The sequence below is a fragment of the Rhamphochromis sp. 'chilingali' genome (assembly GCF_963969265.1).
Source record: "Rhamphochromis sp. 'chilingali' genome assembly, chromosome: 22".
Lineage (NCBI taxonomy): Eukaryota > Metazoa > Chordata > Actinopteri > Cichliformes > Cichlidae > Rhamphochromis > Rhamphochromis sp. 'chilingali'.
The window spans coordinates 28199701-28214468 of NC_137950.1; the positions used below are offsets into that span (position 1 = coordinate 28199701).

Sequence of the window (14768 nt, forward strand, 5' to 3'; positions counted from 1 at the left end):
ACTCTTGAGTTGCTGTACCACGGCTTTCTCTGATTCACCAAAATGCAGTGAAGCTCCTGACCTTCTTTATACTTCTCCATCAACACTCTCAAGGCAAATATGGCATTTCTAGTGCGGTAAGTGATCAAACACTATAACTATAAAATGAATACTGTAGTATTAATAGTAATCATTCCGTCTAGTGAAGACAAATATTATTTTTGACTTTTAATGTGTGTCTTTAATATTTGTCTGGCTTTACTGCCGTTTCTGCTTTGTTTGTATTGTAGAATACTGACACCTGCTGGCCAGATGAGGGAAATATTTTTATGTCCCGCCCAAAAACCTAATCAATGCTTTCAATTGGTTTAAATTTTACAAAGCCCCCATTTAATTGGGTGATATGCTTTATATTGGCCAATCACCGCTGTTGTTTACAACCAGCCTCAAAAGGTCAGAGTTGAAAAATGGGAAGCAATGCAGCTTTAGCTGTCACAGCAGCTAACATGGTGGAAGTTGTAAACTCCAGGAAGGAACAGCTTAATTAAACATTCACTCTAGAAAATGAACCACACAGACGCATAACCGCCCGTCCTGCCCGACTCTGCGATGCTGTGTGCGGGTGTTAAAGCCGTGAGGTCGTCGGCGTCATTACGAAAGGTTGGTGGCTAAGCTAACGGTTCGTTTAACAGCTGATGATGTCCGTTGTGTTTTTAACACTGGAGTAACTTTACACGGTCACTCGTTTGGGTTGGGAAAGCCCCGGTGTCCCTCCCAGGAGAGCTGAAGGACGTTACTTGAGAAAGGGAGCTCTCCTTAGACTGCCGAACCGAGATAAGCGACACAAACTGGAGGGAGGCTGGAGAGAGGAATTCAGAGAGGCTGGAGGGATTTACAGACCAGGATCAAACCTTTGAACCCTGTAAAGAGCAGATAGGAAATGGAGAGCCTTGAGAATTCAGTCTACTATTATTATTATCATCATCCTTATTATTATTATTATTATTATTATTATTATTATTATTATTATTATATTATTATTATTGCATTATTATTGAGACCATACTAGGATCAAGAAGTTACAGCCCCGGGAACAAATGTTTGGTCCTGCTTGCATCGTCAGGCTTTTTTCCCTTTCTTCAGTAATTATACTCATATATGAAAGTGTACTTACTGTACATGTACACAGAATAGCTTGATTTTAACTTACTGAATCCACCACCATGCACAGTTTCACTAAAATCTTTACAGTGTCTTATAGAAAATGGACGATGGGGCTTTTATAACCCTATTTCTAATTTAAGTATCTTTACATACACACACCTGAAATATGAAGAGATTATTAATGCTTAATATTTATAGTATTATTATTATTATCATTAGTATTTAAGAGACTAAAATGTAAAGACAGATTGATGTGTCCTCACCATGTTTCACATGATTTTCACTGGTCCTCTCACTGTCCTCAGCAGTTATGGACGAGTCATCTTCACAGCGGGATTGTTCACCACCTCCCTGCAGGACCAGATTCGCCTGCTGCTCCTCCTGTTCTGACGGACTGTTCTGAGCCCGCCGACACAGAGCAAAAGCGTGACTCCATCTCCACTTGGACCCCCGCCCAGGGTCCCCCGCCGCCTCCTACGCACTGCTGCATGAGTGGCTGTCATAACTGCGTGTGGATCGAACACGCAGAGCAGCTGCTGGAGTACTACAACGATGGAAGCGAGCGGGCGCTCGCTGCTATTGAGGAGAACGTCCTCGATGAGAACCTTAAAACTTACCTGAAGATGGAGATCAGACTCTTAAAAAAGACGTGACCGTCGCAGCCAGTGGCATTGACCGCAGTGCTGCCAGAAACCCTTCACAGGCTGAGATTTTACAGCACACAGTGTACCTCCACATTTTCACCCCTCCTTCATCCTGTGGGGCCCACAGTATATGTCTCATTTTAGAAAGCTGGCAGACGTTAACAGATAAGACTTTGGGTCTTTGGTGGTCATTGTTATGTTGCACTTATCTAATATTTGCTTCTAAAAAGCAAGGGGGGAAGAGTCGCCATCTGGCAGGTTGCTGGAAATCATAAATATTCAGAATAAAAATACTCTTTGATTTTTACTGGAATCTGTTCAGACCTGCTTTGGCCTTTATTTCATTTAGACAGTGCAGATCTGTCAGGATGTCAAGAAATCTCAACCATGAAAGAAAAAACACAAACACTTACATTTGCAGAAGCTTATTAGGATTATCAAACTACTTCATTTGAAAATGAAAGCAACTCATTGTAAAAGAGTTGAGTCAGGAAGTCTTTCTCCAAACTTCGAGTGTTTTTAAGTTATCTAAGGTTACAGCTTCCTCTGAGGCTCCACAGTGTGCAGAGAACAGATGCCAGTCGGACCCTTTTAGATCTTGACATGTTTGTTTTTTTCTTAAGGAAGTAGTTCATGAAAGTCACAGTGTGAAATGTTCTTTTTCTGTTAGAACCTTGTTTGTTGGTCCAGTTCAGATGTTACTGATGGGGGCGTTCTGTTGCAAAACTACAGAATCATGAACCTGGACTACAAACAGGTCCTCTTAGATTTCTTTGCTGGTCGTGCAGGCTGACCAAAGACAATCCAGTAAAAAAAGCACTTTATTACCAAATATTTGTAATAGGAAATGTTATTCTCTCTGCTGTCTACTCATACTCAGCGCAAGATTTTCTTATGTGGGTCATATGAGTTGTTGGAAGGTATTATTTCTTTTAATAAAGTGTGTCTTCTGTTAAAGGAGGTGATGAAGTATTAAAGCACATTTCCTTAGTATTTGGAGAATTCAGTGAGGTCTGATTATTGAGGTCTCACTCAGATAAAAAGCTGCCACAACTTTAGTTTCCAACAGTTAAAGTTGTGCACAGACACAGCCAGTGGTCTGCTTATAAAGCATAACATTGCATCATAACACAGTCCAACGATTCTCTACATGAAAGACCATCGTTACTGTGAATAAACATAAAACAAACTAGTCCAGTGAAGAAATAAATAGCTCGAGCTTTCAGGGTCTGGAACTGCAGCTTTTTGAAGGTGTGATGAGTTTTTGTCCCTTTCTAGTGGATGTTTGCAAGTAATAGTTATAATGTGCACAGCATCATGAGCTGACAAGAGGAGCAATGCTTTAAACTTGAGGGATGTCTGAATTGTTGTCACGTGCTGTTTGGCGTTTGATTGGTTTGCATTGTGTCTTTGCAGCATTTGCACATTTGAAGCATCCGAACAACACTTTGCCTCTCTGTATTTGACTTTATTTAAATCATATTAGAAATTAGTTTTAATCCAATGCTTGTTAAATAAATATTTTTTATTTACTGTCAGATTCAGAGTGCTTTATTTTTATGCCGAGAATTGGTGCACACAAGCACACGTGCAAGTTCAAGCCTGAAAAACTTTAATAGCCTCTGTAGCCACTAGGAGGAGCTACATATGCATAAAACTGTCTGCTGTACTGCAAAAATGATATGTATGACGACCTAACTTGTTTATTTCATCATCATATATTTTTATCCAACCAGCTCCAAGTGTTGTTTATATTCTGATGTGATTATAGTCCGAATATTTAATAAACACAAAATCTTTGTGGCTTCAGGAAATTAAACTTTGTTCTTAATTGATATTTACAGTAAGTATGTAAAACACTGCATTGTTCTCATGATGTTAATGAGATTTAGATCCCTTCTTAGGTAATAATGACTGGTTGTGTCAGAGAAGAAGCCGATCACGTTCGGTCCTGCCACCTTGATGACGTCTTTAGTTAGCCTTCTCCCAGTCCCTCTGGACCAGTATCTGAGGTGACCCTGATCTGACTGAGTCAGCATTAGTCCTGATTACTCAAGGTTCAGTGCTGCAGCCAGCCATACAGCGTGCAGAGTTATGCTTTGATCTAGGTTATGCAGCGGATTAAGAATGAGACGTTTCACTGATCATATGTAGAGCAATGACTCTGACGTGATGGAAAACGTTCAAGACAGATTATTGGCTGATGCCAAGGCTGCAACATGCCACTTTGCATCATCGCAGTGGGGAACGTTCTGTGAACAGTAAGCTGCGAGAAGTCACGAGTTAGCGCTAAACAGTTTTCTTGTTTCAGTTTCTTTCAAACTGGCGTAAAATTGGACCTTTCTGTAGTTTAATAAACGCAGACTGCCTGTAGCTCAAGAACTCATCGAGAATGATTTACGCACCAAACGTAGTCAGATTCACGGGTGTGGGTGGAAAACATTCTAGTTAAACTTGTCAGTCATAAAACTGATAACTTGAAAGAATTAAATGTTAACTGCAGATGACTTCAAATCAATGTTCCCTCTAAGCTGCGCGCGCGCGCAATTGCGCATTGCTGGCACAGTCTCTGCGCACAGAAAATCTGCGCTGCGCACAAAAAAGTCTAACCTGAATTGAAATTAAAATTAAAACTTTAACAATTCTGTTTTGCAGTGTGAGTCAGTAAGTGACTGGCTGCTCCCGTATGGGATTAGAACGATGCCACCTTATCCCATGGTCCAGCCAATGATGCGATTCACATTCATATATAATCAACGTGGTTGCCAGGCTATGACAGCGTCCTTATGTGCCGACATCGGTGTTTTAGCTAGCAAAGCGGCTGATGTGGAGTGAAGCCACGTTAATGACAACGTGTACAACCACTGGAGATGTGAGCAGGACAGACGGAACAACTGACGGGAAAAGTGTGGACTTTATACCAGTTTTTAAATTGTGTTGATCGGCCACGTAAAACCAGAGTTATGATAAAAATATCTGCAATGTTTGGTTTTCTTCCTGAATACTGTCGTTGTTCATATTTACTGTGCGAAGAAACGGTAAAAACGGCGATTAATAGGGCTTCGGAGTTGACGTCACGCCGCAATGCATTGTGGGAGCGCGGCGGCATTTTCGGGGTCTACGAATCAAATCAAACACACTGTGTTGGAACGACGATTACAAGATGCTTAAAAGCAGCTTAAAAGAGAATGGACTGTATAGAGACCGATTGCGTCCAGAGGCGAAGCGGCGGTACTTGCAGAAAATAGCCTGCATTGGAAATGTGGACCCGTATGAAATACGGCCGTGGAGTAGAAACCCTGAAGACCAACCGCTATTGACGTAGCCTGATATATTTCATACCTTATCTGTGGAGTCAGCGCGTACAAGTCGTCATTCAATCAAAGGTAAGTCAGCTCGAGTACAGCGAGTGAAATGCGTTTGATTTCCCTGCAAACATTCAGATTACTGCAGCATAAATTCATTCATGAGGGGAAATTACAGTGAGAACATGTGGAGACTGTTAGGTGGATAACATAGTGAGTTCAGTGCATTGATGAGACACTGTCCTGAAGGATTTAGTTATTCTCTATGGTTAAAGAAATTGCAATGATTTATTAATGTTTATTATAAATAATTCTAATTATACATCTTGCTTCCATATTTGTATCTTGTGTCACTAAAAATACATTTTATTTTAGTTTTATACTTTGATTAATGACCTGCAGAATCTCCTTAACATATTAAGTGATTCATAATTGTCACTTTATGCTTTCTCCATCTCTAAAGTGATGACATCCTTGCATTACATACTTTAGGTTCATTTTCTGCAGGCAGGTTTCTGACAGAACAGACAGATTTAGACTATAACATGCAGCGTTCTATAGATGGACACATAAAGAAATGAAAAATCACATGTATGTGCTAACTTTCTTGACACTTTGTTACATTTATGATAAAGTAGATTAAACACATTTGTGTCGGCCTTGGCTCATAGTTCTTGTCTTTAAATGAACTTTGTCTGTGTGTGTTTCAGGTGCTGCACTCTAAGACTGAATGAACCAGCATTGCAGCCATGGGTCACTGTGAGCATCACAGGGAAGGTTGAAGCCGCCCGCTGCACCTGTATGGCCGGAGTCGCAGAGACCTGCACCCACGTCGCTGCTCTTCTGTCTAAAGTAGACGGAACAGTGTTGATCCGTGGCACAAGGACTGTTACAGATGAACCTGCATACTGGGTTTTGCCTGGTAATAATACCAAGATACACCCAGAGGTTGGCCATAAGATAGACGACTTCTCTTCAGCTGCCCAAAAAAATGCTCTTGATCAAAACATACACAGACCATCTGTAGTGACAGGTAAAAGGAGCCGTCCTCAAAAAAGAAAAACCCCACCTGCTACTGTGGAGGAGTTGTCACTGCTATAATGCCATCATGTTTTATCTAGGGGTCTAGATGTATGCCTGTAGTGCACTGCTGTGTAAATAATTTGCATTTACTGAATATGTACTGACTGAGTCCCACTGTTCAAAAGTTGAATAAAGAAACTAAATTATTTTGCCTTTTTTTTTTTATTAAAACCACTTTATAGAACATCACATCAGTAACAGTGTAGAATCCATGTCATTTATAGTTTACAAATGACAAAATGTTTACACCAAATCATGAGTGTTTACATGATATCACCCACTACTAACATTACTTTATTTACTGTATCTTTTGAAAAAATAACAGCACAAGACTTAAGAACATTTAACAGGAGCAGGTTTCATTCTTCTCTGGTTTTATTATCACACTGTTCACCAAACGCAGCAAACCTTCACCATCTTATCCAGAAGGGTCACCTCTTCACCCTCACATGGAAGAAGTAATCTGATTGGCATGGTGGTTTGTTTGAAGCAGGTCCCTCGTGTAGCGCTGGAAACCAGCTACACGGCTGGTTTGCTGCAATAATGCCAAATAATTAGCAACTCTATAAATAGACGGTAGTTCTGCAAAATCACTCAGTAGGATGTTTGTTCTAATTTGCTATGAGCTCAGAGCGCATCGAAAATGAAACTAATAGGCTATAAAGAGAGATATGAACATATTTAGAACTTACCGGAATGAAAATGTCCGGAGCACCAACAGATATTTGGAGATGGAAGAGAGCTGCACGTCAGCTCATCTCACAGCTGCTATCCAGGCTAGACGCCTTCGTTTGGTAACATCGATACACGAGCTGCCTCATGTCGCTTCCAGGTTGGGAAAGCATAAAAAGACAATCCAACCTTATTCCCGTGCCGGTCGTAAGATCGAACATTGCAGCCGAGCACACAGCAAGTACGAACCATGGCTATGCTATCGCTCCTAGCTTAGACCCCCAAAATGGTGAATCGGGCCAAAATCCTTTCCACGCCCACCCCCGTGACATCACGCTCCGAAGCCCTATAAGGAAAACCTCTCCGCCTGTGAGCAAACCCCCCCCCCCCCTCCCCCAGCCTGCTTTTCTATTGGTGGAAAAATGTACCATGTCGACCAATCAAAAATTGATATGGCAACATGGCATTTAGGTAGGGGGAAGTTTTAGGAGTGACGGACATGTGAGAGATTCGCAACGTTTAGCGCAAATAGTGTGTAGTTAGTGTGTAGTGTAGTCAGTAGTGTTGTGTGTGTCAGAACAATGAGGCGACTGCTGAGTGTTACAGGTGTTACAGCAGTGACACATCTGCTGCTGTCAGGCCTGCAGGTATCAGGCTGTTGTTCTCCTTCATCTCATAGTGGACAGAAATTATTTTTTGGAGCGGCACAAATAATTTGTGTGGCATCAAATTTGATGCTGAACAGCTGATTGTTCTGTAAATAGTTTGAAATGTTTATTTAAAAAACGCCTTGGCTTTGCAAAACTCAGTTACTTTTTTGAAGAAGTAACTATATAATTAATTGCCCAACATTGGTCATTATATACTGTATTTTCCAGACAGAGAGTTACAGACTCTCTCCCAGACCACAGACAGTCTGTGGTCTGGGAGAGAGTATTATAATACAAGTCAGAGCTTTATTAAGAAAGAAAGAAAGAAAGAAAGAAAGTTGTGTTTTCAAAATTGGAGTTGAAGTTATTTTTCCTTCCAATAGTGTTAACATGCTACACAGGTCATGAACAAGGTTTTTAAAATTTTTCATTGTAAGTGGGCTAAAGCAGTTAATTAAAAGTCGTCTAACATAAATGTAAATGCTGTAATGTAACTTGGATGGATTGGATGCTGGCATGACCACAGTGCACACGTCTGCTGTCGCTCACAGTGGTCCAAGGGACGCTCAGGGAGTTTGTGTGTTCGCTCAGACACATGAAAAATTAGAGGGAACATTGTTTTAAATGTATAAAACTGTGTCGTCTACAAAGAAAAGAAAGAAATGTGCCAAGAACAGGGCCCCGCCGAACTCCATCAACAATCACTTTTCTTAAAGGATCCTAAAATCAAGCTAATATTGAAACAAAGAGGAAGGATTATCTGAGTCATTGTGATTCTTTTTTCATTAATTTTTACATTTAGATTTGTTTTTTCTTTAAAGCCACAAAAAGATATGAATCAAGGAGTTTGAGACCAGAACAGGGTCTAGAGAACGTGGCCAGTACTTCTTCCACATTAGTGTCTTCAAATCTAGAGTTGAAGTAAAATCCTTCTCCTCACATGCAACATCTGATCCCATCACATGTTAAAAATCGTATAGCCCTTTTATCCCAACAGAGCACTTCCCTCTCAGAGTGCAGGATTACTTGTGGCTCCAGGTGTTTTTAAAAGTAGAACAGGAGGCAGAGCTTTCAGCTTTCAGGCTCCACTTCTTTGGAACCAGCTCCCAGTTTGGGTTCAGTCAGACACCCTCTTTACTTTTAAGATTAGGGTTTAAACTTTCCTTTTTGATAAAACTTCTAGGGCTGGACCATTTGACCCTGAACCATCCTTTAGCTTAGGCTGCTGAGGGATTTCCCATGATGTACTTCTGAATCTGTTTCTTCTCAATTTGCCTCTTTTCACTCCAGATATACATGTATATACCCTGACTCCACGTATTAACATTTGTCTTCTCTCTCTTGTAGTTTGTTATTTGTCCTGTTTACTTGCTCTCATTTTTTCTTTTGTCTTTTTCTTATTGTTTATTAAATTTTCACTTAAACTTACATGCAATGTTTTGCAGGTTTTGTTTAAAGCTGAAGGTCAAATGAGTGAAGAATTTCTCTAACAGTGCTTTGTGATGGATGGTTCCAGTTCAATTATTTAAAAGAAAACCGAGCTGCTGTTTGGGATGTCTCCACATGTTCAGTGTGTCTCTAGCATGTAGATAGGAGCTGCTGATGTTGGCTTAGTCCCCTGTTTAATGGAGAGTACTCCCACTGCAGGGTGTTACAGTGATACACACAGACAATGTAAAATATTTCTGTGGGTTGGAGGATTGGAGGGTTTCACCTTAAGCAGATGGAGAGATTGCATAACAAAGATGGAGTGGGACTGTGGGGCTTTCAGGAAGCTTCCAGCTTCATCTATAATCTGTTTGAACATATTGTAAGCTGTGTGATCTCATCCTGCATCCTACTGACTCAAATCACTAATTTAATCAGCATTAGGATTTCTAAAGACATTTCTGGAAAACTTCATTACAAATACTATAAAATACATAAAGATAATGTTTATATGGCAAACTGCATTTATCACAGAGCATCTTTCTTCCATAATCTATCATTTCCAAAGTGATTCTGGAAGAAATCCTCAGATCCTACTGATGCTTAGAGCGCAGCATCAACCATTTATTTACAGATGAAATGTGTTTAATTAGCTCATTAAACAAAACTGTGAGGCTGTTAGACAAACGCTGCTCTAAAAATAACTTCAACTAAGAAACTATGCAAATAATACATTTAAGTTGAAACTAGTTTTTAAAAATCCTAGTATTAATTTACAAGAAAAGAAAATTAAGTAATTTACTCTAATGATACAAATGCCTTTATCATTTTAAGCCATTTAGTGAGGTGCAAGCAAAAATCCTGCATCGGGACTGCAACAATTTTCCTAATTTGATCAATTTGCTGATATTCTGTCCTATTAACTGCTATTTTTCTCCAGCTATATAAGGGACACTTTTCTTATTTAACCTAATCCAAAATCCCAAACAGCATCCATCGTTGCACACTGTTTGGCTCTGGTGGAAAAGGGAAAGCAGCTGGTTTTCACTCATTACTTGATCAGGTTTAAGCAACGAAAGTTTAGGAGGTGCAGGAGGAGACTGTGGCCTGGGTTTAAATCATGGACGTAGCCACAGTAACGTGACCCATCGCCAGCTTTAATAGCATCACAGGGTTTTGGGAACCAGGTGTTACTATAGAGGGACATGCTAAGTTGTCAGCTACATTTGCCTGCTGTCTTAAAATATACAGGTGCAGTGCACTGTTCCTAAGTAACAGGCTAATAAAATACTAGAAAATCACTGACCAAAACTGAAGGACGAACTTCAAAACATATTATTTATTAGATAATGACCACAGAAATGCTCAGAAAGAGAAAGGCCATAGCTGACTGCTACCACCGAATGTGTTAATCAACGTGGCCTCATGTATGAGTTTAAGGCTTAACAAAATCAATCAGGTGAGTTACAAAAAGAGAGAAACTATTCATAGAGGCCAAAGCTTTGTAGCAGGCTGTAAACATGTTTACTTCTGCTTTAAATTTGCAAATGGAAACTAAAGGAACTACATTTCTGTATTATCTTCATTTTTCTAACATGATCCTTAAAGGAAAGCATTAAAACGCTAACAGCGATGTTTTTTACAACAGGCAGTCTTATGCATGTCTTTCTGAAAGCATCAGTATTTATGTCCCGGGGGTGGCACAGGGCTGATTTACACATATTGTGAAAAAGAACTTGGCGAGTGTAGATCAGAGGTCATCAATAATTTTAGTTCGTTTATGTTGTGTACAAGAATATCAGCTTTAGAAACCGCAGCTGCAGATAAATATAGTGCATTGAAAAAGTGCAAAATATCAATAAAATCAATAAAAAACAGATCATTTTTCCCAGTATGTTATCTTTTTTAAAATATTTCTGTAGTGTAGTTTCTGTAAAATACTCAAATTCAATGTATGGTTACAAAATATGAGAAAACATCTGTAAGACAATAATAATATCAACAATTGTATAATTTCACAGTGAAATTTCTCACTGAAATGTTGGAAGTTGACTGTAAATGTACACAGTTATGCTCCACCACTGTTCACAATGTGCACGTTTGCACCTATGTACACATTACAGTTTAACCTAAACCTCAAACATGTGAACTGTTGACAGTCAAGAAGGGAGGCGGTGCCTCTGTAATCTGTGTCGGCTATAAGAGGGACCACAAACCCCGACTGGCCCTCACAGCAAGCCTAGCATAGAAGTCCACTCATCTGCTAAACGGATCGGCGCTGCGCTCACACCCACTCGTCTGGCTGTTCTTCACCCAAGCAGCCGGTGAGTAGACCATCATCACCGATCAGTGCTGATATTCAGACACCGTCGGTGGGAAACTTTGTTGCTCTTCTGCAGCTCTGTGTGTCTCAGTGAAGAACATGGGTGTTAACATTTTTTCCTTTATTAGGAGAAAATAATCCAGATAAAAGAGTTTAGAGCTCCAGAAATCGTCCCGCTTGGATATAAAAAGTAAACAGCGATTTATGGTGTCGTTTGTAATGTGATTAAACATGACAGAGTAAATTAGTGCAGATGTTTCTGACCTCTGTTAATCAACAATTCTGCAATCTATAGACCGACGCTGTTTAACACTCAGTTATCAGTTATTTTTATAGTGTATCTAAAAACTGCCTACAGTGCAAACTTACTCCAAACCTGGATATAACAACTTGTTGTTTCATGTACAAGTTCTTGCTTCATTTATTTATCTGACAGATACATTTATCAGCAACCTGGACAGAAAAAATATTTTAAAATGATCTCACAACAAGCACGTTCACTTCGGTTTGGCCTGTTTAAAGCTGTCAAAAAAGTTTCATTTTAAAACTGTGGCTCAAACAAAAGCAGATCTCTGAGTGTGTATATGTGAGTATATTTAACCCACACATACTCTTTTCTTTGCTTTCTTTCTTTAATTTACTTTCTATATCTTAATTTTTTTTTTTAATTGTCTAAAAATATTTACTTTTTTTTTGGTTTAGTTTTTCTTAGTTTGTTTTGCCAGTTTTATTGTTTAAATACACAGGGTGTTTCTCCGGGCAAAATTCAGAATAGAAATTGCAGTTGAAACACAAACATTTCCATTAAAGCCTCCTCAGACAGGCTGTGATGGCAACTTTGACCAAACTGGCAAAAACTAAAACTCAGGACGTTTGTTTGTTTGTTTTTGTTTTAGTTAGCATCGTGCGTTAGCTGTAATAACCTTGGTATAACCACATTAATGGTTAAGACCTGTTCAGGCTTGTCTGTGTCATTGGGACATGGTGAGCGGATTTAATGGTTTAGACCTTCAGTGCACAGCTCAGCGTTTCTGCAGTGGTGTCCTTGCTTTAACAAGATTACAAGTTCACAATCAGCTCAAAACAGAGAAGGAGAGCGCACTTATTAACTTGAGCCAGGGATTATGGGTAATTGGGTCATCCCAGCAGGACAAGCTGCAATGTGGTCCACCACATTCAGGTGCTGGGAAAAATGAGAGTGTAAGTCCTGGCAGGTGCTCATCAGATCAGTAATAGGATTATAGATGGTAATGTCAAACAGAGGTGACAGGAGCCGCCTGCTATCTGAGACAGGGTTAGAGAGTTTCAGATCATTCGCTGCTTGACACTAAAAGGATTTGCAGATAATAACCTAGTGAGAGTTTCTCTTTATTTCTGTGCTTTTAATTGCTTTTTTCCCTTTGTTTCCAAAAATAAAGACTTCACCACCAAGACTTCAGAGAGGTGTCTAACGCTAACAGCCTGCACGCACATCCTCATACATAACTGCTCAAAATGAATCTTGAGCCACCCAAAGCTGAGATCAAGTCGGCCACCCGTGTCAGCGGAGGCCCCGCCACCCCACGCAAGGGACCCCCCAAGTTCAAGCAGAGGCAGACTCGTCAGTTCAAGAGCAAGCCTCCAAAGAAGGGAATCCAGGGGTATGCTGTGAATACTTTTCTTCTTCGGGGTCTTGTTAAAAACCAAATAAATCAAATTAAGTGATTTGTAATTATTGCAATGTTCTTCTTTGCAGATTTGGAGATGATATCCCTGGGATGGAGGGCTTAGGCACAGGTAAGTGTATGCTACGGCTGAAACCATTGGCTTCAGTGCTCTGCAGGGACCTAAACAAGTTCACATCTGTGCTGTCTTTTTGCAGACATCACTGTCATTTGCCCATGGGAGGCCTTCAATCACCTGGAGCTGCATGAGCTGGCCCAGTATGGTATCATCTGAGCCTTCCCACATCTCCCTGCAATCCCCTGAGGATTACAGACCACCTTCATGCACTTCAAACCATCTGCCTCAGGATCCATCTCCTATCTTTATGTGGAACTACTGAACCATTATGAACTGTAACCAACACAAAAAAATGGAAAAAGAGAAAAAAAGCCACACAAAAAAACTTCTTTCTCTTTTCTAACTCTGGATTCTTTCTGTGATTCTGCAGCTCACACACATCTGCTTATGTTTAGGATCTGTTCGTTTTAAATTCTCACCACTTCTCGCAGTAGACCTGCACCGTCGCCCGGCCGCTCTCCTCCTATCTTTCACTATCTCTGTCTCTCTCCTTCCTTTTTCTTCTTTCCTGTTGTCCTCGCGGACAAAAAACAAAACGAAACTTATGCAAGCAAGGCAGCCTCAATTTGAGTTTAAGTGACAGACCCGTGAAGTGGGTGGGTTCCCATTTCATGTGCTTCGGCGCCTCTCTCGCCATCTCAGAGGCTTTTTCCATCGATGCCGAACCTATAAAATTCTAAACCTGAATTCTGTAGAGAGCAGACACCAGTTGCTATTGCTGAGCGTAACATTTCGATGGGATAAGCGTTAATCAGATATCCCTCTTTTCCCTCTGTTTTGACCTTTAACTGCACCCATCTTCACCAGGATTGCACAAATCTTCACCCTCATGGTATCTGGAAGTCTTCTGTTAGTTGATGCATGTGAAGAACAACCTCTCACCTTATTTTCACAACACAAACTAAGAAATAAACCACTTTAGTCTCACCTTAGCAGATTTTAAATGTTGAGGAAACCAGTTTCTTCCCTTCGACTACCAGGAGTGTGCGTGTCTCCATCATTTTTCACACTTTTGTTCTGTTAACATTATCCCTATTTGTATATCTCCCATATACATCAGTGTATATGAATCTATGTATTGCATATTTAATACTTGTTTATTTCTAACACTTGCACACAACACTACTGTGCCCTGTGTGTGTGTTTGTGTATTTGTGTTTTTAAGATCATTATTTTTAGTCTCATGTAGAGTAGGTTGTACATTTTTCCTCACTGTCCATTATTCAGTCTTATGTTTATTTTATTTCAACTCTACAGTCCTCTCTATCACTGTCATCTTTTTGGCCCATACCCCAAACTTGTGTCTTTCAAAACATTAATCTAATCAGGACAATGCTGACAAGCTTTGATGTAAAGCTGGTGGATGCACTGTAGTAGTGAAAAAGATGGTGGAGGGATGAGTGGGATGGATGTTTCAGTACAGATCTGAAGAGATGGGTAGTGGAGCGTTGTCCTCTCTACAGGACGAGGGATAAAAATAAAGCATAAAAAGAGGAAAATAAAAAACAGTGTGTTATTTTTTCTATTCAGATTCTTTTGTGGTTACACTACACTAAAGCACATTTAAGTATTACTGTATTACCTGTATTCACATGTATCAATTTATATTTATGGTAGTGCAGATACAAGTAATAATTCTGCACATGCAGGACTGAGATGTGGACTTGAAAATATTTGAATCGACTGCTATAAATTTACTGGTAACAGGACTAAATGCACATTAAATCACAAAAAGCCA

General features: G+C 39.9%; 2 protein-coding genes across 2 annotated transcripts; both read left to right on the top strand.

The window, feature by feature from the left end:
• oxld1 (oxidoreductase-like domain containing 1) lies at positions 1-3567 on the top strand. Its single transcript, XM_080872320.1, has 3 exons — positions 1-116; positions 270-639; positions 1449-3567. The coding sequence occupies exons 2-3, from the start codon at positions 589-591 to the stop codon at positions 1794-1796; spliced, it is 399 nt and encodes a 132-aa protein (XP_080728446.1). The 5' UTR covers positions 1-116; positions 270-588; the 3' UTR covers positions 1797-3567.
• A 7601-nt stretch (positions 3568-11168) lies between these two features.
• Positions 11169-14521, top strand: pde6gb (phosphodiesterase 6G, cGMP-specific, rod, gamma, paralog b). Its single transcript, XM_080872321.1, has 4 exons — positions 11169-11249; positions 12667-12888; positions 12984-13024; positions 13110-14521. The coding sequence occupies exons 2-4, from the start codon at positions 12743-12745 to the stop codon at positions 13184-13186; spliced, it is 264 nt and encodes an 87-aa protein (XP_080728447.1). The 5' UTR covers positions 11169-11249; positions 12667-12742; the 3' UTR covers positions 13187-14521.
• The last annotated feature ends 247 nt before the right edge of the window (positions 14522-14768 follow it).

What these genes read in the sequence shown, in the direction of transcription:
- oxld1 (XM_080872320.1), top strand. Translation starts at nt 589, where the DNA reads ATGCTGTGTGCGGGTGTTAAAGCCGTGAGGTCGTCGGCGTCATTACGA. An exon ending in CGTCGGCGTCATTACGAAAG is followed by an intron (nt 640 to 1,448) that starts GTTGGTGGCTAA and finishes CACTGTCCTCAG; the next exon opens with CAGTTATGGACGAGTCATCT.
- pde6gb (XM_080872321.1), top strand. Translation starts at nt 12,743, where the DNA reads ATGAATCTTGAGCCACCCAAAGCTGAGATCAAGTCGGCCACCCGTGTC. An exon ending in CCAAAGAAGGGAATCCAGGG is followed by an intron (nt 12,889 to 12,983) that starts GTATGCTGTGAA and finishes TCTTCTTTGCAG; the next exon opens with ATTTGGAGATGATATCCCTG. An exon ending in GATGGAGGGCTTAGGCACAG is followed by an intron (nt 13,025 to 13,109) that starts GTAAGTGTATGC and finishes GTCTTTTTGCAG; the next exon opens with ACATCACTGTCATTTGCCCA.